Here is a 22,299-nt window from a genome sequence, read left to right on the forward strand (position 1 = left end):
GATTCTTTTCGGACTCATAAGGTTGGTAATACCACCTCTGTCAGTTTCTCCCTAGTTTCTGGCTCAGAAGGTGCTTCCTGCCTGGGGGAAACCCTTGGAGAATTCTAGCTCTTTGGTCTTGAACTAATAGACTCTCATGGTCACCTAATAGCCACTGATCCAGTTCTACCGAGTGCTCCCCACCGCCACTGTGCTGCCCTTAGTTGATGATATGGCCATGAAGCCTTGAAGGCTGGCCCCAAGCAGGTTGCAGTGCAGTATCTGACGGATATTTCTTGCTGGGGGTCAAATATGGACTCAGTTTGCTCTGTGAGTATAACAGATTGTCAAGGGTTGTCCAGATGTGCAGATAATAGTACCTCAAGGCCACCATTAGGCCATGCAGTCTACCTCCTGGGTTGGGACAGTGCTGCCCGTCTCCATGCTGGGATGCCATTGCTCCTTCCTCACCTCATCCTGGGAGGTGCTGCATCTTGAGAAGAGGAACTGGGGGCCTGAAGCTTAAGCTTCATGAGCTTCATGGTTAATTAGCCTTTTCAGCCAAGCTCAAAACCTATTTGCCTGGCAGCTGCAGCTCCGATTCAACCCCCAGCCTTGGAACTTCCATATGCCGCAGGTGCGGGGCACCCCCCGCCCCAACCCCTGCCCAAAATATCTATTTGCAAGTCAGCTCTTGTGGGGGAGAGTGGACTCAAAGTACTTCTTCTTTTTTTTTTTTGTCTTTTTTAGGGCCGCATCTGCAGCATATGGAGGTTCCCAGGCTAGGGGTCGAAACAGAGCTGCAGCTGCCAGCCTATACCACAGCCACAGCAATGCAGGATCTGAGCCACGTCTGCGAGTTACACCACAGCTCACAGCAAAACTGGATCTTTAATTCATTGAGTGAGGCCAGAGATCGAACCCACAACCTCATGGTCCCTAGTCAGATTTGTTTCCACCACGCCACGATGGGAATTCCTCAGATTGCTTCTTAAAACCTTCCTAAAAGTGGACTAAGAAAAACAGAGTGGGAGGCCATGGGGAAAAATGGGGGATAATCAACCCATTTTTTTCCTTCTGGATTCTTTAAACACATCCATAATTACCCTACGTTGGAACTCCAGAGAGCTATTGTCACCGAATTGTGTGTTGTCAGTCTCTGCTTAAAGAAGTAGCCCCAGGACATTCCTCATGGAATCTAACGGGAGGCTGTCCTGGAGAGCGTGGCTCCCCTTACCACACAATGCTGCCTCTTTGAGAACATGTGGAAGAGCTTGTCTCTTTCGCTGTTTACTACTGTAAATATTTCTATTTTTCTTTCTTTTTGGGGGGGTATCTTTGTTTTAAAATTTTTTCGTATTCTCATTTTCTTGGGTATCTTCTTGGATTAACCCTCGTGCTTACCCTGTACTTTGTAACCGCAGTTCCTTGGTGGCCAAGTGCTGAAGGATCTGGCATTGGTGCTGCTGTGGCTCAGGTTGGATCCCTGGCCGTGGGCATGGCCAACACCCCTCCAACTTTGTAACTGATTGTGGTCCCCTCATTGTGATGCTGACGTAAAAGCTTAGAGCCCATTTTATGAGGTCTCATAGCAAGGGTCTATGACACTGCGGCTCGCGTTTGCTCTGATAATCCCTTTGATGGTTCTACACTACTTTATTATCCTTAGATCTTCTTTGCCTCTATCCTTCTTATGTAGGCTAAATTTATCTTTAAAAATATTACATGGTAAGCTGCCTTAAGTCCTTCTGAAACAAGGTTGAATATCAATCAATAAATGAATAAACCCATAAGTGAGCTTGAAACCAGGTCTTCATATTAAGTTATTCTTTCCAGGATACCATGCTGCTTGGAAAGTGGAATGGGTGAGAAGGGGCACTGGGGACTCTTGGTTCATTAGCTTCATGGTTGGGTTCCTGGGACATCCTGTTCTGCCTCAATGACTGAAAGGCAGTGAAGTGGGGGAAGATGGGAACTAAATGCAAATGGAGCCACCAAGAATTTAGGTTCCAGTTTAAAAGAATAGTTTCATCTCAGCAAAGATATCTCCTACCAACTCCTAACAGCATCAGGCAGGAGGTTCATCTGAACCCTTCTTGGTGCTTTATTTGCTATTCCAGGTGATTAGAAAAGTTGGTAAGAGCAGCAGTGAGACCCTAGGAGATGCTATATTCCTACCTTAGCCTTTACCCTGAAAGAGAATTAGACTGTTGGGAGGCCACTCTAGGTTAGGATTCCCTAATGCCCTAGGAGGTAAACTCTTCCTCAGAGTATGTATTAGTATACCTTCCTAAGTCAGAAGCCACAGTTTTGTTCCCAGTTCAGGAGGGAGCACCTCAATAATGAGAGAAGACAGGGAGGTCCATCTCTGACTCTACTGAGTGGACAATTTTCTGCAAAATGGTCTAGGGGAGTGATGAGGTATTTTGCATTTGATGACAGCTTAATATACTGATACCAGCTGATGGTGGGAATAGATATGCCAATGGGACAGACAAATCTACCTGAGTCAGGAAGCATGTGCCTGGAGGGAGGGGGACCCTCATGAACCAAGGTCAGAACTTCACAGAATCCTAACGGCTGCCCTGGCCACTGCTCCTGACATATAATCTATCTTTCAGTATAAGAGTTCCCAATATGTATGACTGGGTCACTTTGCCATATAGTAGAAATTGATAGAACACTGTAAATCGACTATAATGGAAAAAATTAAAATCATAAAAAAAGTGTTCCCAGATGAGGAAGTTCCCACTGTGGCTCAGTGGGAACAAACCTGACTGGTATCCATGAAGATGAGGATTCAATCCCTGGCACCGCTCAGTGGCTTAAGTATCCGGCATTGCTGTGAGCTGTGGCGTAGGTTGAGGATGCTGCTCGGATCTGGTGTTGCTGTGGCTGTGGTATAGGCCAGCAGCTGCAGCTTCTATTCCACCCCTAGCCTGGGAGCTTCCATATGCTGCAAATGCAGCCTTAAAAGACAAAAACAAACAAACAAACAAACAACAAAAAAACCAAAACCAAAACCAACCAACCAACCAAACAAACAAAAACAGTTCTCAAATGAGTCTCCAAAGGAAAGCTGGAATGTGAGAAGACAGGGTAGGCAACATTCTAAAACACGACTGTGATACATGATACATGTGATCCATGATCTGATACATGATACATATGGAGGAGCTTTCCTATTAAGGTATGGGCACTGTGTGCCAGGAGGTCTGAAAGCAAGGGGAGTGTACAGCATGCTTCTGTGTCAGATGCTATGCCAGGCCCATCAAACTCCCTAGAACAAACCAGACCCAAGATACAGTATTTTGATTCTACCAGTGCCCCTTTTTTCCCTAAGTGGGCTTGAATCCATCTTTTTCTCTGGCCTTGAACTATCCTAACTGTAAAATACAGGGATGAGACACAATAATTGCACATAATCCTTCTGGTTCTAAAATTGGGAGAAGAAGGAATGTGAATTGTGTCTGTGTCCAACTATGAGTTTGAGGGTAAAAAAGAAAAGCCATGTGTAGGGTGGGTAATAAAGGCAAAAAGCGAATAAAACAGTGGGTAACAGGAGAAGAGAAGCATGTCAGCTGCTTGACCCTCTTATGCTAGAGGTGTGGGTCCAGACGTGCTTGAGTGTGGCCATGACAAGCTCAATGCTAAGTTGTTGGTTCCATAGGGAGAGATGGGGGTATAAGTGTGGCATTAGATGGATGATGAGTTTCTTTGCCATCAAGGAGTCTGGGGTTTGTGCTTTTGTGGCCCTGGTTTCCTTCTCAGACCCTGGTGTAGGTGACCCTTCTTCTTTGACAAACCCCAGGGCCCATGCAGTTGGCTGACAACATGCATACTCTGACCCAAAGTTAGCATTTAATAAATCTTAGCTGTTGGGATTTTATTCTTCATACTGTTTTTCATAGCGACTGTACCAATTTACATTCTCAGCAGCAGTGCATGAGGGTTCTTTTTCTCTACGTCTTTGCCAACATTTGTTATTTGTTGTCTTTTTGATAATAGCCATTTTGATAGAGGCATGTGGTGATATCGCTTTGTGATTTTTTTTTGGCTGCGCCTGCAGTATGTGAAGTTCCTGGGCAAAGGAGTGAACCCGCACCACAGAAGCAACCTGAGCTGCTGCTAAGAAAATGCCCCATCCTTAACCTGCTGTGCCACAAATTGGCTTTTTTAAAATGTTGAGTTGCATAAGTTCTTTGTCTATTTTGGATATTAACCTCTTATCAAATATATCATCTGCAAGTATCTTCTCCGCATCAGTAACAGTCTTCATTTTGTTGATTGTTCCTTTCACTGTGCAAGAGCTTTTTACTTTGGTGTAGTCCCATTTGTTTATTTTTGCTTTTGTTTCCCTTGCCCGTGGAGACATATTAGAAAATATTGCAAAAAGACAAAAAAAAAAAAAAGAAAAAAGAAAAAAGAAAATATTGCTAAGACTGGTGTCAAAGAGAGTATTGCCTGTTTTCTTCCCAGAGTTTCATGGTTTCAGGTCTTTAATCCACTTTGAGTTTATTTTTGTAGGTGGTATGAGGAAGCAAGCAGTCCAGTTTGGTTCTTTTGCATGTAGCTGTCCAGTTTTCCAACTTTATTTATTTATTTATTTTTAAGGGCCACATGTGTGGCATATGGAAGTTCCCAGGCTCTATGGACTGAATCAGAACTGTAGCTGCCAGCTTAAGCCACAGCCACAGCAATGCCACATCCAAGCTGCATCTGTGACCTATACCACAGCTCTCAATAACATCGGATCCTTAACCCACTGAGCAAGGCCGGGGATTGAACCCACATCCTCACATATACTAGTCAGGTTCCTTACTTCTGAGCCATGATGGGAAGTCCCCAACACTCTTTATCGAGGAGGCTATCTTTTCCTTATTATATTCTTGCCTCTTCTGACATAGATTAAATGACCAAGTAAGTGTGGATTTATTTGTGGGCTCTCTATTCTGCTCCATTGGTTTATATGTCTCTTTTTGATAACGATAGCCTTGTAGTATTGTCTGAAGTTAGGGTGTGTGATACTTCCAGCTTCATGCTTCTTTCTCATATTGTCTTGGCTGTTCAAGGTCATTTGTGTTTTCATACAGATTTTAGAATTATTTGTTCTAGTTCTGTGAAAAATGCCATTGCTATTTTGATAGGGATCACACTGAATCTGCAGATTGCCTTAAGTAGTATAGCCGTTTTAGCCATATTATCCTTCCAATTCATGAGCATAGTATATCTTCCCATTTGTTTATGTTGTCTTCAATTTCCTTTTTTTTTTTTTGCCTTTTCTTGAGCCACTCCTGCGGCATATGGAGGTTCCCAGGCTAGGGGTCCAATCAGAGCTGTAGCGTCTGGCCTATGCCAGAGCCACAGCAAGGTGGGATCCGAGCCGCATCTGCGACCCACATCACAGCTCACGGCAACGCCGGACCCTTAACCCACTGAGCAAGGGCAGGGACCGAACCTGCACCCTCATGGTTCCTAGTCGGATTCGTTAACCACTGTGCCACAACGGGAACTCCTGTCTTCAATTTCTTTCATCCTTGTCTTATAGTTTTCAGAGCACAGGTCTTTTATCTCCTCAGATTTATTCCTAAATATTTAATTAATTAACTAATTAATTTATTTATTCATTTATTTGGATGCACCTCCAGCGTGTGAAGGTTCCCAGGCCAGGGATCCTTACTCCACTGTGCCACAAGGGAACTCCCAATATTTTATTCTTTTTGATGCAATTATAAATGGGGTTGTTTTCTTTCTTTCTTTTTTTCTTTTTAGGGTTGTAGCATATGGAATTTCTCAGGCTAGGGGTTGAATTGGAGCTGCAGCTGCCAGCCTACACCACAGCCACAGCAACATGGGATCTGAACTACGTCTGTGACCAACACTGCAGCTTGTGGCAATGCTGGATCCTTAACCCACTGAGTGGGGCCAGGGATGGAACCCTCAACCTCATCGTTCCTAGTTGGATTCGCTAACCACTGAGCCATGACGGGAACTCCCTGGATTTCTTTTCTTTTTCTTCTCTCCTGTGGCAAGGGCTTCCAATACTACGCTGAATGAAAGTGTCAAGGATGGGAATTTTTGTCTCGTTCCTGATATTAGAGGAAATACTTTTGGCTTTCTATCACTCAGTATGTTAGGCTCGTCATATATTGTCTCTAATATGTTGAGGTATGTTTCCTCTATACCAGCTGTGTTGAGAGTTCTTATAAGGGAGGTTGAATTTCATCAAAAGCTTTCCTGCATCTGTTGAGTTGACCATTTTAATTCTTCAGTGTGTTAATGTGGTATATCATTTTGATTGATGTGGATATTGAACCATCCTCGTGTCTCTGGGGTAAATCTCATCAGATTATAGTACATGATTGTTTTAATGTATTGTTGAATTCAATTTGCTAATATCTTGTTGAAGGTTTTTGCATCTATGTTCTTCAGTGATATTGGCCTGTATTTTCTGGTTTGTTTGTGTGTTTGTTTTTTCTCTTTTTTTTTGGCTGCCCCATGACCTATGGAGTTCCCAGGCCAGGGATCAGCTCCAAGCCACAGTTGTGACCTATGCTGCAACTGTGGCAACACAGATCTTTAACCCACTGTGCCGGACTGGGGATCAAACCTGCATCCCAGATCTCCAGAGATGCTGCCAATCCTGCGGCATCACAGTGGGAACTCCAGGCCGATATGTTCTCTGTCTTTGCCAAGTTTGGTATCATGGTGAGGGTGACTTCACAGAATGAGTTTGGAACATAGATGATTGTCTTTGGCTATGAAGTCTCAGCTAAAATGCTTATGAGACAGTGGAAAAAAGCCCCACTCTATAGCCTACCAGGAATACATTCATTTCACACAGGGTCTCCTATAATTTACATAAGTAATCTCCTACTGTTGACTATTAAAGTCGATTCAAGTATTTTATATTCCTCAGTAATATGGATGAGCATCTTTGTCCACGTTATTATTTCATCAGTATGTCTTTTAGTAAAGATCTTCCCTTGGTGTGATGCCTGTGGGTCCTCCAGTCCAACACCCAAATAATCCTCCAAAAACATGAATCCATTCCTGTATCATCTCCGAATCTTTCAGTTAGAAAAAAACCATATCGTGGGTGCCTATGAAATGGGAAATCTCCATTTTCCAAGTTCCTTCCCTGTCTGTTCCTGCCTCAGTCTCATCGCATACCACGCTCATTTTATACCCTGAGTAAAAAGTTCAGATACTGCTTCAACAATTAGTACATATCTTGGAATTTTATTCCTTTACGAATAACTGGAACTAAACACCAGTACATTAAATGTAAATTTTTTTTTCTTTTTGCTTTTTTAGGGCCGCACCCATGGCATATGGAGATTCCCAGGCTAGGGGTTGAATTGGAGCTGTAGCTGCCGGCCTACACCACAGCCACAACAATGCCACCTCCGAGCCACGTCTGTCTGTGACCTACACCACAGCTCATGGCAATGCCAGATCCTTCACCCACTGGGCGAGGCCAGGGATTGAACCTGTGTCCTCATGGATACTAGTCAGTTTTGTTTCCATTGTGCCATGACGGGAACTCCAAAAAATTTGTTTCAATAATGTTCACCCCTTGTAATATTCTCTGACATCATGATCTTTACTTAGCCATTATAATATCAATACCAGTGTTATAAACTCAAACCAATGCTTTCTGATAGGACTTTCTGCAGTGACGGAATGTCCTGCAACATTTCGTGTGTTAGCCACAAGTCACTTGATGTTGTCAAACACTTGAAAAGTGACTAGTGAGACCGAGGAGCTGATGGCATATTTTATTTTGTAGAATCGTAATTAATATAAATTTACATTTAAATAGACTCCTGTGACCAGTGCTCTGGTAATGGACAGATCAAGGTCAGATGATTCAAACGGTGACAGCTGCAGTTCAAATGGGCCAACAATAAGGTGAGAGGCCTGGCTCACGTGGTCAACTGGAAGCACCTCTGGACAATTCGTGGTGATAAAGGTGACTGCAGAGCTTCCTGAACTATGTGTCCAGCTCTGGGCCAGGGATCACCAGGGATCAGCCCGGTTAGAAGGGTGTCGCAGATGAGAGGAGGAGGACGTGGAATTGTGATGCATTCATCTTGGGAAACGTTCATCTGGGGATGCGATGCGGGGGACGTAGAATCATGGGACTGGGTGACCACACTTTTCCAGGTGGGTAACATGTACCTGGGCCTTGCAGAGGGAAGCAGCATCTTCTACAGTAGTTGGAGGTTTAGGAGATCATTGTTAAATTAGCGGATCTTTCATCATTTGATTTAATCACATGATCTTTCAGGGATGGGGCTCTTTCCACAGCTCTGCCTTGTTCCGTGGCCGACGATATTTCAAAGACCAGAGACACGATGCTCATCTTCATTGGCAGCTAATGTGTATGGAACCTAGAGACATTTTTTTAAAAACACAGCATTTAAGGTGGAAGGCAAACTTTGATTCCTTTACAAAACAAGAATTTTGGGTAAAGAAAGCATTGGGAAGACATGAATAGTAACGGTGACAGTTCCCGTAGACTCCGGCAGGCGCTGTGGTGTGTACTTTACCTATGCCGTCTTATTTTGCCTCGTGAGACACCTGGAGGCAGGTGTTATTCAGCTCACTTTACAGACAAAGAGAATGGAGCCCGGAGGACTTGGAGATGCCCAGCAGGAGCAGGTCATCGAGGGCAGGGCTGGACTGAGTCCCAGAGCAGCCCAGGACCCTTAGCCCTTACTCTGCCCTCGTCTGCCTTGTGAATGGGATATTTCAAAGCTTCTTTTTTGCTTGTTTTCTCCAGCCTATTCGAGGTTTTCAAAAGCAAATGTAAATGAATCTTTACAAAAACTAATTTGTAAAGACCAAAGGGAAGTACACAGCTCAACGCTGCCCTTTCTGGGAATCAGATGAGCAGTGTTTTTCAGGTCCTCTGGGCACTGTCCTCTCCTACCCCCCCGATCTTCCCAGCCAACACCAGGGTCTCCAGAGCAGAAATGGTCAGTTGAGGGGAAGCGTTCTGCAGAGGACAGGCTGCAGGATCGCGGGGAGCAGACACGGAGACACGTGGATTGAATAGATTTTCCAGTTAATGCTGCCTGGGCTCTGGATTAGGTGACAAGGCTGATGCATTGACTGATGGCGTGTGTGAGACCTGGGCAGGTAATTTTTTTGTTGTTGTTGTTGTCTTTCTAGGGCTGCAACCTTGACATATGGAGGTTCCCAGGCTCGGGGTTGAATCGGAGCTATAGCTGCCGGCCTACACCACAGTCATAGAAGTGCAGGATCCAAGCCGCATCTGCCACCTACACCACAGCTCACAGCAACACTGGATCCCCGGCCCACCGAGCAAGGCCAGGAATTGAACCCTCATCCTCATGGATACTAGTTGGATTTATTTCTGCTGTGCCACAATGGGGACCTCTCTCCAGGCATCAGCTTCCTCATATTTAAGACTAGAACAACAATAGTGAAACTAAAATAGATTACCCATGGAATCTCAAAAAACCTGGCTCATGGGAGTTCCCGTTGTGGCTCAGAGGGTTAAGAACCTGACATAGTGTCCGGGAGGATGCAGGTTCCATCCCTAGCCTCGCTCAGTGGGTTAAGGATCCGGTGCCGCCACAAGCTGTAGCATAGATCAAATATGCGGCTTGGATCTGGTGTTGCTGTGCCTGTGGTGTAGGCCGGCCGCTGCAGCTCTGTATCTGCCTCTCTGAACACACCAATTAGCCCCTCCATCCACAGACCCTGCCCTGTCCCACCAGCAGCTCTAAGGTTGGGGTTGGACATAAGAAGCCCCTTACCTTTCATTGTCTACCCTTTTTGTTCAATGTACAGATTATGCCACAGAAGGCAGAACAGCACTGAAATCCTTGATGGCAATCTTCCTGCAGTGTGCAGAAATGAGTACAGTTTTCAGGAACCGATTTGCAGGGTGGAGGTTCCAGGATATACCCTGGAACACAGAACAGGAAAGAGAAGGGCTTGAACAACAGGCTGGAGTGACATTCAGAAGCCCAAGGAACTGCCAGAGGACGGATGGCCCTCATGGGGTCACAAAGATGTGGAGTAGGGCTTTGCCTTTCATTGCTGCCTTCCTCTGACTTCTCAGCGGGGAAAACCAGTGCTTGGATATTTGATGAAAAAGAGAGTTTGAGGGTTCCCTGGGGACTAGTTTGAGAGCTCCCTGGCATTGTCACTGTTGTGGCTTGGGTTCAATCCCCGGCCCAGGAACTTCTGTCTGCTGTGGACACGCCCCTACCCTCAGAAGACAGAGTTTGGCAGAATCCTGCACCCACCGGTTATTCATCATCTTTTGGCAGATGAGATGCCAGGTCCCCAGAGACCCTAGCTGAGTCCAGTTCAAGGGAATGAATGGTGTGTGTGGTGAGCTAGGGAGGGATGTGTGGCCCATTTGCTCTGGGTCTCCAGCGAGTCATACAGTCTCTCGCTAACAATGTAGTTTATCCTAGAGTTTGATTTACCACGTGCTATTTGTGTTCAGGAAGAATGAGCAAAAGGGCTGATTTTTGGAAAGGATGAAACCACACAGCACAGTAAAGTTATTGGGATTGGAATGCTAGACCCCAAACCGCAAATGAGTTTGGCGGGGGTGGCTTCTTTCATGGGGAGAAGGATGGGTATTTCAGAATGGGATGCAAAGATCAGCTGTTCCTTCTTCTTAGGTCTCTAGGAGGCCTTAGGAGGCCAGAGCACCAGATCCCCCACTTTGCACTGATAGAGAAGCATCAGATTTCTTGTTGACATCCCATTACCCTCATCCACCAGGTAGTCAGGTCAAAGCTGAGAGTGCATCTGAGGGGATCCCGCCCTAAGACTCCAGCTCACAGTTTTCTCTCCATTCTTTCTTTCTTTCTTCTTCTTCTTCTTCTTCTTTTTTTTTTTTTTGTCTTTTTAGGGCCACACTCTCAGCATATGGAGGTTCCCAGGCTAGGGGTCGAATTGGAGCTGTAGCTGCCAGCCTACACCACAGTCACAGCAACATGGGATCTGAGACTCGCCTGTGACCTACACCACAGCTCATGGCAACACTGGATCCTTAACCCACTGATGGAGGCCAGAGATGGAACTCGCGTTCTCATGGCTACTAGTCGGGTACATTACCACTGAGCCATGACGGGAACACCTCCTCTCTGTTCTCGAATTCTAAGGCAACTAAGGATGAACCCCACTAACCCCTTTATCCAGGCTCAGCCAGATCCTAATTTTTGTACCTTCTGACTCACCTTTTCTTTGGGGCAAATGTCATAGGAGGCGCATTCTATAAGCCCTTGTCAATTTATTGCCCCGCAGATATTTGCGATTATAAGGGACTCTGCAGGATATTGTGCTGATCTGAAAGGAATATGTGATGAATGAAGTTGGGGCTATAATTATAACAGCAAATGGCACTGGAGCTGGTGGGTGAGAAGCCAAGGCCCGAGCTCCCGGCAGAGACCAGCACTCAGCACTCACCTTGGGCGTCCTAGACATCCCACAGCTCATTGGACCAGGGCAAGAAATTGGAACTGATCACCACTTTGGCGAGCTTGGGGCTCCATGGAACAGTGTGGGGAAGGAGCCCACGGGCCAGGATCTTAGAGAAGTTGGCCGTCTCAATTTTGCCTCTTCTTCTGGGTATCTGGTTCCAATCTCATGATGGTTCTGGCCAGTCTTCTATATCTCTTGTGTCTCTCCTCAAATTTTAGTCCTTGCTTCTCAATTAACTCTACCCTGGATATTCCCACTCTCTTGCAGCTAGCCTTCCTCAGTCTTACAGACCTGTACCCCATCTTTGAGAACCCGAAAACCAGCCCTTGCCTCCCTAGACACATGAGCTACTACACATAGTCCTCTTCTGAGCCGCCAGTATTCTTTTTTGTCTTTTTAGGGCCATACCCGAGGCATATGGAGGTTCCCAAGCTAGGGGTCGAATCAGAGCATCGCCGCTAGCGTTTGCCACAGCCACAGCAATGCCAGATCTGAGCCGCGTCTGTGACCTACACCACAGCTCACGGCAACGCTGGATCCTTAACTCACTGCTCGAGGCCAGGGATTGAACATGTGTCCTCATGGATACTAGTCAGATTCGTTTCTGCTGAGCCATGACGGGAACTCTGCCCCCCAGTATTGTGAAGATGCTCTCCCCACGGAGACATGCTGGTGTGCTGAATAACAGCTCATTTTCCATTTGGTTTTGGTCCTCAGTGTAACTGTGGCCGGAGCTCTTGTTTGGCTGGAGCTGGGCAACAGTGGCTGCCGAGATAGACTCTGCTACCCCTTCCCAGTGATGCTAACCACTGATAATTGTGCAGGTGCCTCTGCATTTTTTTTTTTTTTGGTCTTTTTGCTATTTCTTGGGCCGCTCCCGCGGCATATGGAGGTTCCCAGGCTAGGGGTCGAATCGGAGCTGTAGCTGCCAGCCTATGCCAGAGCCACAGCAACATGGGATCTGAGCCGCATCTGCGACCTACACCACAGCTCACGGCAACGCCGGATCGTTAACCCACTGAGCAAGGGCAGGGACCGAACCCGCAACCTCATGGTTCCTAGTCGGATTCGTTCACCATTGCGCCACGACGGGAACTCCTGCATTTTTAATATGGGAAATGAAATGCAAGACTTTGTTTCCTTTCCTCCTACATCCTCCAAGGCAGAGATTATGTAGGTTCCAGCTTAAGTTCTCCCAATTTAATTTTCCTCTCTTTTCATGCTTGAAAAATTGGCCTAAGCATCCATGAAGGAACAAGGGGCAGCAAGAACAAGCTGGATGATGAAGCCGATAACATTTACCAAGTTTGATATCGAGTGAGCATTTACCGTGGTCCAGTAAGGCACTCTCTGTCTGCGTGATTCAACTCCGTTTCTCCTCCCGACCATCCCACTCTCATTATAACCATCATGAAGATAAAATCCAAGGTCCGGACACGTTGCCCAAGATCACCCAGTAAGCAGAAGATCAGGGCTTCGAACCTAGATCTTATGGACAATGAAACTTGGACTCTTGAATGTGACACTGTATTTTTTCACGAGACGTGCCCAGCCCTCAGATTCTCTCATGTCTCTGGAGGCTTCTTCCCTCCCCCGGGCCCAATCCAGCACCTACTCGTAAAATGTTGCTTGGGACTCCCAGACACCAGCTGAGGTGCTAAGCGAGTCAACAGCAGAAGCTGGAGAAGCAGCGCAGGTTTCATGCTGCCAGTGAGATGGGCGGGTAAGTCCTGGCCGGAGCTGTGACCAACACAGCTTGGAGGAGAAGGCACAGTGAAGGCGAGCTGGGACTGGCCTTTCACTGTGCGCTCCAGCCAGGAGAGTTTGGTGGAAATCCGATCACCTCCCAACCACGCCCACTCCAAGGCCAGGTACTTTTCCAATCCATACCCCACCATCCCCCTAATCTTGACCTTGTTATGTCTCTCATCTACCTAGATCTTGTTAATATCCTTTCACAATCCCCCCCCCCCTTTTTTTCTTTTTATGGCTGCACTCATGGTATATGGAAGTTCCCAGGCTAGGGGCTGCATTGGAGCTGCAGCTGCTGGCCTGCACTACAGCCACAGCAACTCGGGATCCGAGCTGCATCTGTGACCTATGCTGCAGCTTGCAGCAACTTCGGATCCTTAACCCAGTAACTGAGGCCAGGGGTCGAACCCACATCCTCATAGAGACAAAGTCAGGTCCTTTGTCTGAGCCACAACGAGACTCCTCCTTTCACAAAATTTTCATAATTTTTTTCATGAGAATTTCTGGCATGTCTTTGTTATAGTTATTCCTAGAGGTGTGAATTTTAATATAAAATTGTAAATAGTATGGTACTTTCTAAATTTGTTTTTGTTTGTTGCTAGTGTAGATGAATGACTTTTGTATGCTGATTGGTAGCTGGTACCTTGCTAAACTCTCCCGTGTGTATCATAATTTCTTGGTGTCTTCAGTGCTCTACGTGGTTAACATTATCTGCAAACAATGACGGCTGTATTTTTCCTTTTTGAAATTTGTGCCATTGTTAATGCTTGGTTGAGCATGGGATTGTGTAGGCATGGTGATAATGTTCTTCTCTTATTCCTGATTTTATTTTATTTTATTAATATTATTTTTGTCTTTTTGCCATTTCTTGGGTCGCTCCCGCGGCATTTGGAGGTTTCCAGGCTAGGGGTCTAATCAGAGCTGTCGCCGCCGGCCTACGCTAGAGCCATAGCAATGCGGGATCCGAGCCGAGTCTGCAACCTACACCACAGCTCACGGCAACTCTGGATCGTTAACCCACTGAGCAAGGCCAGAGATCGAACCTTCAACCTCATGGTTCCTAGTTGGATTCGTTAACCACTGAGCCATGACGGGAATTCCCTGACTTTAAATGGAAGCTTCTTAAGTTTCCGCTTTTAGATAGTGTCTTTTTTTTTAATTGAAGTTGATTTACAATGTTGTGTTAATTTCTGGTGTATAGCAACATGATTCAGTATATACACATATTGTTTATATGTGTATATACATATAAACTGTGTGTGTGTGTATATATATATTCTTTTTCACATTGTTTTCCATTATGGTTTAATATAGGATATTAAAATATTTTTATTTTTAAATATTTATTTTATTTTTAAATAAATATTTAAATATTTTAAATAAATATTTATTTATTTTTAAATATTTATTTTAAAATATTAAAATATTTTAAGCAACAAGCAGGACCTTGTTGCTTATCTATTTTATATATAGTAGTTTGTATCTGCCAATCCCAATCCCTCCCCCACCTTTCCCCTTTGGTAACAGTAAGTTTGTTTTCCATGGCTGTGAGTCTGTTTCTGTTTTGTAGATAGGTTCATTTGTGCTGTATATATATATTTTTCTTTTTAGTGCTCTATCCGTGGCACATGGACGTTCCCAGGTTAGAGGCTGAATTGGAGCTGCAGCTGCTGGCCTACACCACAGCCACAGCAAAGTCAATTTCAAGCCGCATCTGCAAACTATGCCAGGGTTCATGGCAATGCCAGATCCTTAACCCACAGAGTGGGGCCAGAGGGAATCTACATCCTCATGGATACTTGTCAGGTTCGTTACCACTGAGCCACAGCAAGAACTCCCATTTGTGCCATATTTTAAATTCCACATATAAGTGATATCATATGATGTTTGTCTTTCTTTGTCAGACTTACTTTCTTAGTATGATAATCTCTAGGTCCTTCCATGTTGCTGCAAATGGCATTATTTCATTCTTTTTAAAGGCTCAATAGTATTCCATTTTGTATATGTACCACATCTTTTTTAAAAATTACTCAATGAATTTATTCCATTTATAGTTGTACAATGATCATCACAATCCAGTTTTATAGGATTTCCATCCCACACCCCCAGTGCATCCTCCCACCCCCCACACTGTCTCCTTTGGAAACCATAAGTTTTTCCAAGTCTGTGAGTTTTCAGACTCTGTTCTGCAAAGAAGTTCATTCTGTCCTTTTATCAGATTCCACATGTCAGTGAAAGCATTTGAGGTTGGTGTCTCATGGTCTGACTGACTTCATTTAGCATGATAATTTCTAGGTCTATCCATGTTGCTAAAAATGCCAGTATTTCATTCTTTTTAATGACTGAGTAATATTCCATTGTGTGTATGTACCACATCTTCTTGATCCACTCCTCTGTCGATGGACATTTAGGTTGTTTCCATGTCTTGGCTGTTGCAAATAGAACCACATCTTCTTTAATCATTCATCTGTCATGGACATTTAGGTTGTGTGATAGTGTCTGTTTTAACATTTCTCACATATTTTATCAGGTATAGAAAATTCTCTTTCATTCCAGAAAATGAAAAGAAAAATTTTATTGTTACATGAAATTTTAGTTATATTTTATACATATGTTGAATTGATAGCATTATATTTCTCCTTTAACCTGTTCCTGTATTGAATTACATTTCAGATTTTCTAACATTGAACCATTCTTGTGTTTCTCCAGTAATCTAATTTGATCACTGCATATTATCATTTTTATACTGCTTGGTCCAGTTTGCTATTTTTACAAAATTTTACATATATATTCACAAGGTAACTGACCTGTGACCTTTCTCATACCATCCTTGCTTGGTGCTATAGCAAGTTTACACTGATCTAGAATATACTGAGTAGAAGGCCTTCTTTGTCAATTCTTTGGAAAATTTAAAACATTAAAGATTTTTTTTTCATTTTTAAAATTATTATTATTTGTGTGTGTGCACGCACACACTTTTTGGGGCCCAGTGTGTGGCATATGGAAGTTCCCAGGCCAGGGGTCAAATTGGAGCTGCAGCTGCTGGCCTACACCACAGCCTCAGCAATGCCAGATCCACACCACATCTTTGACCTACACTACAGCTCATGCCAACGTTGGATCCTTAACCCACTGAGCAAGGCCAGGGATCGAACCTGCAACCTCATTGTTCCTAGTTGGATTTGTTTCCACTGTGCCATGATGACGGGAACTCCGAGAAATAAACTTCTATTCTGTGAAGCCCATGAGTTTGCCTACTAGTTCTAAGGTAATCAAACGGGGAAGCAAGAGTTGGAAACTTACGTACACTATAAGATGGAAAAAATATTGGGGAGTGTCACATGGGCATTCAAGGGTGGTGGAACGAAGTGGAAAGTAGCCAAAGACCACTGTTGGCAAATGAGTTTATTTCCCAAGGATTTACTGCTGCCCAGCCCTCGGTGAGAATAGACTGGTGTCCCAGGGGGAGGTTAAGGTTTTAGCTGTCTTTCAGTGATTACCTATAAGAGAAAAAGTTAGATGCTTAGAGGCTAGGACCCTCTGAGATGTGAGAATTCATCCCCAAGCCCAATATTACTCATTCTCATCAGACAACAGGAATACTTCCTGTCGTAACAGGACTTGGCCACTTCTGACTAGACGGGTACTGGTTCCTTGAACAGAGAAAGGCAGAGATGTGGAGCCTGGATGAGCTCAAAGGGCTCATGGAACAGTCTGATTATGGAAGCAATGGCTAGAAATCTGGACTGAAAAAATGGGAATAGAGCGCACTGCTGCAAAATACACTGAAGACAACATAGGCGTTATTATATCATGAAAGAAGCAAGGTGCCCCAAGCTGGTATCTTGGTCTATTTGCCAGAGAATTACCTTCCAGAGTTAGGGGACACTGTCTTTTGCTCTTTCTGTGCCTAGGATTTGGGGTACCCCACTCTTCTGTGTAGGGACAACAGTATCTGAGAAGATGAGAATCAGTGGAGACATACACCCAAGCACACATCTCCAAACTCACCGTGTTCTTCCAGCAGATGTTTCCACAGTAGGTCCAGCAGCATGTGTGATTGATGTCGACACATCTAAAGGTTCTCGAACACCTCTTGTCACATTCATGGACATTTGGCAGTCCCCAGCACTCCTGAAGTGACGATTTCCCCCTGAAATTGAGACAAGATGGTTAAGAAGCTGACAGGGGCCACAAGGACAAGTAGAGGAAAAGAAGCCCTTCAGAAGCTTGGCAGCCCCTCCTAGAAACCCAGCCCCAAGTCCCCACCAAGGTATCTACCTGCTTGCTAAGAAAAATCCCCTTTGTGGGAGTTCCCATTGTGGCTCAGCTGCAATGAACTTGACTAGTGTCCATGAAGACACGGGTTTGATTCCTGGCCTTGCTCAGTGGGGTGAAGGATCCAGTGTTGCTGGGGCTGTGGTATAGGCTGCCAGCTGCAGCTCTGATTCGACCCCTAGCCTGGGAACTTCCATATGCCATGGATGCACCCCTAAAAAAAAAAAAAATCCCCTTCCTAAGCCTCCTTGCTGCATTTTCACTGACCCCATTGCATCTTCCCTGACCTCTTTGCCTTTTCTACTCTCCAATCCCTATGTGTTGCAGGCTTCTGGGTCCTCTTTGAGCATCCCAGAGATAGGACTCCTTATATCCCCAGCATTCATGTGCCTTCCTATAAAATTTACATTTTCACAGTGGGAGAGCTCAGAGGCAGAGAAATCCTTCAGCCTCATTATCACATGGATTTCAGAGCTTGGGAGGCTAGACCAGAGAGAGGAAGGAATAGATTTTCTCTTTTTTTCTTCCCTTCCTCACAGACCCTGCCTTTATTTATTTATTTATTTATTGTTATTTTTTGCTTTTTAGGCCCTCATTGTTCCTAGTTGGATTCGTTCTCACTGTGCCACGATGGGACTTCCCCTGACCCTGCCTTTAAAATTTCAGCCTCAAAAAAAAAAAAAAAAAAAAAAAAAGAAAGTAAAGAAAAGAAAAGAAAAAAGAAACGAAAAAATTCCCATTGTGGCTCAGCGGGTTAAGAATCTGACTAGTATCCATCATGAAGATGTGGGTTCGATCCCTGGCCTCGCTCAGTGCGTTAAAGATCTGGCATTATTGTGAGCTGTGGTGTAGGCTGGCAGCTGCAGCTCCGATTAGATCCCTAGCCAGGGAACTTCCATATGCCACAGGTACGCCCTAAAAAAGCAAAAACAAACAAACAAAAACCCAAAACAAAAAAAGACAAACAAGCATAAAACCCACCTCAGCCTCTCTCCAAATTCTTACCTCTCTCACCTAATTTTCTTAGCCTCTTCCACTGATTTCATTCTGTCATCATATGACCCCCAACGTGGCCCCAGGAAGGACCATCTCATGTCTCTTTTCTATCTTTTCACATTCTGAAAGAATCCTACCACTAAATTAAGGATATATATTAAGAAATGCCTTAGATACCCATCCAAGTGCATACAGGTTGACACAGAGCTCCTGGAAGAATGGGAAAATACGGCAGCTCTGGACTGGTGCCCCCACCCCACAAAGATAGCTCGACGTGGGATGAAATGCATCTAAAAGCTGGCAAGATACTCGTGGCTACTTTCAAGGTAGGAAGGAGACGCATTGAAGGACTTCAGCCTGGGAATGTCTTGGATCTCTACGTATAGAAAGGAATCTGATTCTTCAGTAGGTGATCCAGGGAAGGCGGGTCCTGAGTCAGGCGTGCCAGGTAGGAGACCTCGTCATTTTTTCCAAAAGCAAGCACAGCCCCATCATTCCTTTTGGCTCCAATCAGCCTCATCACCTGTTGCTATGTTTTTCCTTTATTGCTCCCCGCGCAGACAGTAGCACCACACAGAGCAATGTCATGAGTAGAGGTGTCCAGAGCTTCATGATGTTGACCATAAACTTCTGAACAGGTGTTGCCAGGATTTTTTTCCTTCCCAATTGCTGCTAGAGATCAAAATCATAAATAAAGAGAGTTACAAAACAAGAGGAAATTCTTATGGAATTTCTTTATACTTTGTCTTTTAGCTATTTTTCCTTGCCCTACCCAACAACAGGCACACGCCAAAACTGGACATTGACTTTGCTCAAAGGTATCTCTCCATCTCAGGCTTCATGTTTTCCTTTTGCAGGAAAACTTTTTTTTTTTTTTCAATGTATTACCTTCCCTTGATGAAAAAATAATTGAGGAGTTCCTGCTGTGGCACGACAGGATTGGCAGCAGCTCTGCAGTGCCGAGGATGCAGGTTTGATCCCCAGCTTAGCACAGTGGATTAAAGGATCCGGCATTGCCAAAGCGGTGGTGTAGGTTGAAACTGCAGCTTGGATCTGGGAACTCCTTATGCCGTGGTGAACCCAAAAGAGAAAACAAATTTTAATTCTTTTAAGTTAAAATAATAATAAAAAAAATTGGAGTTCCCATTGTGGCTCAGTGGAAACGAATCTGACTAGTATCCATGAGGATATAGGTTCGATCCCTGGCCTCGCTCCGTGGGTTGGCGATCTGGCATTGCCATGAGCTGTGGTGTAGGTCACAGGTGTGGCTCGGATCCTGTGTTCCTGTGGCTGTGGTGTAAGCCAGTAGCTGTAGCTCTGATTCGACCCCTAGCCTGGGGACTTCCATATGCCTCAGAGGTGGTCCTAAAAAGCAAAAAAAGTAAAAAATTTTTAAAAATTTAAAAATTCAAATTCAGTTTATAAAATTGTTTTCACTATTCTTTTTTGGGGGGTAACATTGGTTTACAGCATTTTATAAGTTTCACATGTACAACCTTATATTTTTACTTCCATATTCACAACAGTGTGCTCGCCACCAAAACTTTAGTTTCCACCCATCACCATGCAAAATTTTTTTTTTGTCTTTTTGTCTTTTCTAGGGCCGCACCCATGGCATATGGAGGTTCCCAGGCTAGGGGTCTAATCGGAGTTGTAGCCACCGGCCTACACCACAGCCACAGCAACGCTGGATCGGAGCTACACCACAGCTCATGGCAACGCCAGATCCTTAACCCACTAATTGACGCAAGGGATTGAACCCTCAACCTCATGATTCCTATTCGGATTCATTAATCTTTGAGCCATGATGGGAACTCCACAAAATTCTTAAAACATAAAAAGTACAAAGTAGACAATGAAGTATTTCTAGTAATCCTACCGTAGATGTGTTATGTTATCCTGTCTTTTGTAGGTGCGGATACATGAACACTAATTGTCTTTATAAAAAAGAAATCATCAGGCTTGTTGTTATATATCATGACTTTTTATTTGAAAATTTGTAACGAGGGAGTTCCCATTGTGGCTCAGCAGGTTAAGAACCTGGCATAGTTTCTGTGACTATGGGTTCCATCCCTGGCCTTGTTCAGTGGGTTGAGGATCCAGCATTACTACAAGATGCATGTGGTCACAGATGCAGTTAGGTTCCTGTGTTGCCATGGCTGTGGTAGAGGCTGGCAGCTGCAGCTCCAATTCCACCCCTGGTCTGAATCAGACCAACACATGGAATGTCCATGTGCCACAGGTACAGCCATAAAAAAAAAATAAATGGGAATGTTACTAGTAATATGTTGAAAGGCTTGTCCTTTGTCTCACTTAAATGTATTCAAAAGAGCTACTTTTTTTTGGGTCTTTTTGCCATTTCTAGGGCCACTCCCACGGCACATGGAAGTTCCCAGGCTAGGGGTCTAATCAGAGCTGTAGCCACCGGCCTACACCACAGCCACAGCAACTCGGGATCCGAACCATGTCTGCAACCTACACCACAGCTCACGGCAATGCCGGACCCTTAACCCACTGAGCAAGGCCAGGGATCAAACCCGTGACCTCATGGTTCCTAGTTGGATTCGTTAACCACTGAGCCATGACGGGAACTCCAGAAGAGCTACTTCTTAACGCTGCTTCAGTATGAGAGCTTGGGTATAGAACTTGACTTTTCTAGCCACCACCTAAATTTATAATATGATTATATATATATACATACTTTCCTTTTTAGGATCTGGCGTTGCCACAGCGGCAATGTAGGTTGCAACTGTGGCTCAGATCTGATCCCTGGCCTGGGAATCCACATACTGAGAGGAGGCCAAAAAAGAAAAAAAAAAAAATGAAGTGACTACTATGAGCCAGGCATTATTCTAAATCCTGAGGATTCAGTTATAAACAAAACTGGTAAAAATCCCTGCCCTGATTAACTGAATCCTAGTAGGGGGGTCAGACCATCAACAAGACACATAAAAGAAATGCATAGCAATTGATGGGGCTCAATGTGCAGGACAGAAAAATCAGAGTGGAGCCAACACCTGGAACACAGGATAGGCAAAATAAGTGCCGGCTCAGCGGTGGTGCAATTTGGGGATCTAGAGGAAGAGGTTAAGCACTGTCCAAAAAAATCCCCTGCCCTCTCCCCACTTCCCTCTCCCTCCCTACCTGCTGCACCAGGCTCCTGAAGCCAAACAGGAAGACAGAAGAGGCCAAAACAAAGTCTGGGTACTGTGCATGACACGGTCACCATGGTGTAATTGTCTCTTTCCCTACAAGTAGCCAACTGTCCCCCAAAGTCTTTATTTTTGCTTCAACTTTTTTAACCAAGCAGAAGATAACCTACCCACATTGGTTAAACCTTGCAAAACTCTCCAGCTTGTTCTCCTTTTGGCATATGTTAAAAATAGAAAACAGGAAAATAAAATTTGAGGTATATAGACCATGAGATGTGCTGCCTTTAGCTTTTTAAAACCTGTTATTTGTAAATAATTTCAAAGTTAAAAGAGTAAGAATAGTACCAAGAGCAGCTGCATACCATTGGCTCAGAGCCACCTGTTTTAAGAATTTACTCCTGATTCCTTCCTCTCTCTGTCTCATATATCATGATATGATACTGAGCTCTTTGAGAAGTGTCATATATCGTGATCCTTATTTAGGAATAATACTTCAGTAAGTATTAACAATAGGGACATTCTCTCCCAAGATCCCAGTATAACTATCAACGTCATCAACTTTTACATTTATAAAACACACATTCATCTAATCTACCATTAGTACCTTAGTTTATAAATTCACCCAATAATGCCCTTGTCTTTTACGACACTGAAATTTTGTGAA

The 22,299-nt window shown here is 44.4% G+C and overlaps 2 protein-coding genes across 2 annotated transcripts; both read right to left on the reverse strand.

The window, feature by feature from the left end:
* Positions 1–8,887: 8,887 nt before the first annotated feature.
* On the reverse strand, positions 8,888–13,160 carry LOC125121849 (WAP four-disulfide core domain protein 13-like). The gene is made up of 3 exons (XM_047770170.1): positions 13,073–13,160; positions 9,803–9,922; positions 8,888–8,997 (listed from the first exon to the last, which is right to left on the reverse strand). The coding sequence occupies exons 1-3, from the start codon at positions 13,158–13,160 to the stop codon at positions 8,888–8,890; spliced, it is 318 nt and encodes a 105-aa protein (XP_047626126.1).
* A 3,684-nt stretch (positions 13,161–16,844) lies between these two features.
* WFDC11 (WAP four-disulfide core domain 11) lies at positions 16,845–19,118 on the reverse strand. The gene is made up of 3 exons (XM_047770171.1): positions 19,007–19,118; positions 17,221–17,362; positions 16,845–16,862 (listed from the first exon to the last, which is right to left on the reverse strand). The coding sequence occupies exons 1-3, from the start codon at positions 19,105–19,107 to the stop codon at positions 16,845–16,847; spliced, it is 261 nt and encodes an 86-aa protein (XP_047626127.1). The 5' UTR covers positions 19,108–19,118.
* Positions 19,119–22,299: the final 3,181 nt, after the last annotated feature.

Source organism: Phacochoerus africanus, chromosome 3 (genome assembly GCF_016906955.1).
Source record: "Phacochoerus africanus isolate WHEZ1 chromosome 3, ROS_Pafr_v1, whole genome shotgun sequence".
Lineage (NCBI taxonomy): Eukaryota > Metazoa > Chordata > Mammalia > Artiodactyla > Suidae > Phacochoerus > Phacochoerus africanus.

Coding starts and splice junctions, on each gene's coding strand:
- LOC125121849 (XM_047770170.1), bottom strand. CDS start 13,160: ATGAAACCTGCGCTGCTTCTCCAGCTTCTGCTGTTGACTCGCTTAGCA. Junction 9,923..13,072: donor TCCCAAGCAACATTTTACGA/GTAGGTGCTGGA, acceptor TCTGTGTTCCAG/GGTATATCCTGGAACCTCCA. Junction 8,998..9,802: donor TGCCTTCTGTGGCATAATCT/GTACATTGAACA, acceptor GCGATCCTGCAG/CCTGTCCTCTGCAGAACGCT.
- WFDC11 (XM_047770171.1), bottom strand. CDS start 19,107: ATGGTCAACATCATGAAGCTCTGGACACCTCTACTCATGACATTGCTC. Junction 17,363..19,006: donor AAGGAAAAACATAGCAACAG/GTGATGAGGCTG, acceptor TCTCAATTTCAG/GGGGAAATCGTCACTTCAGG.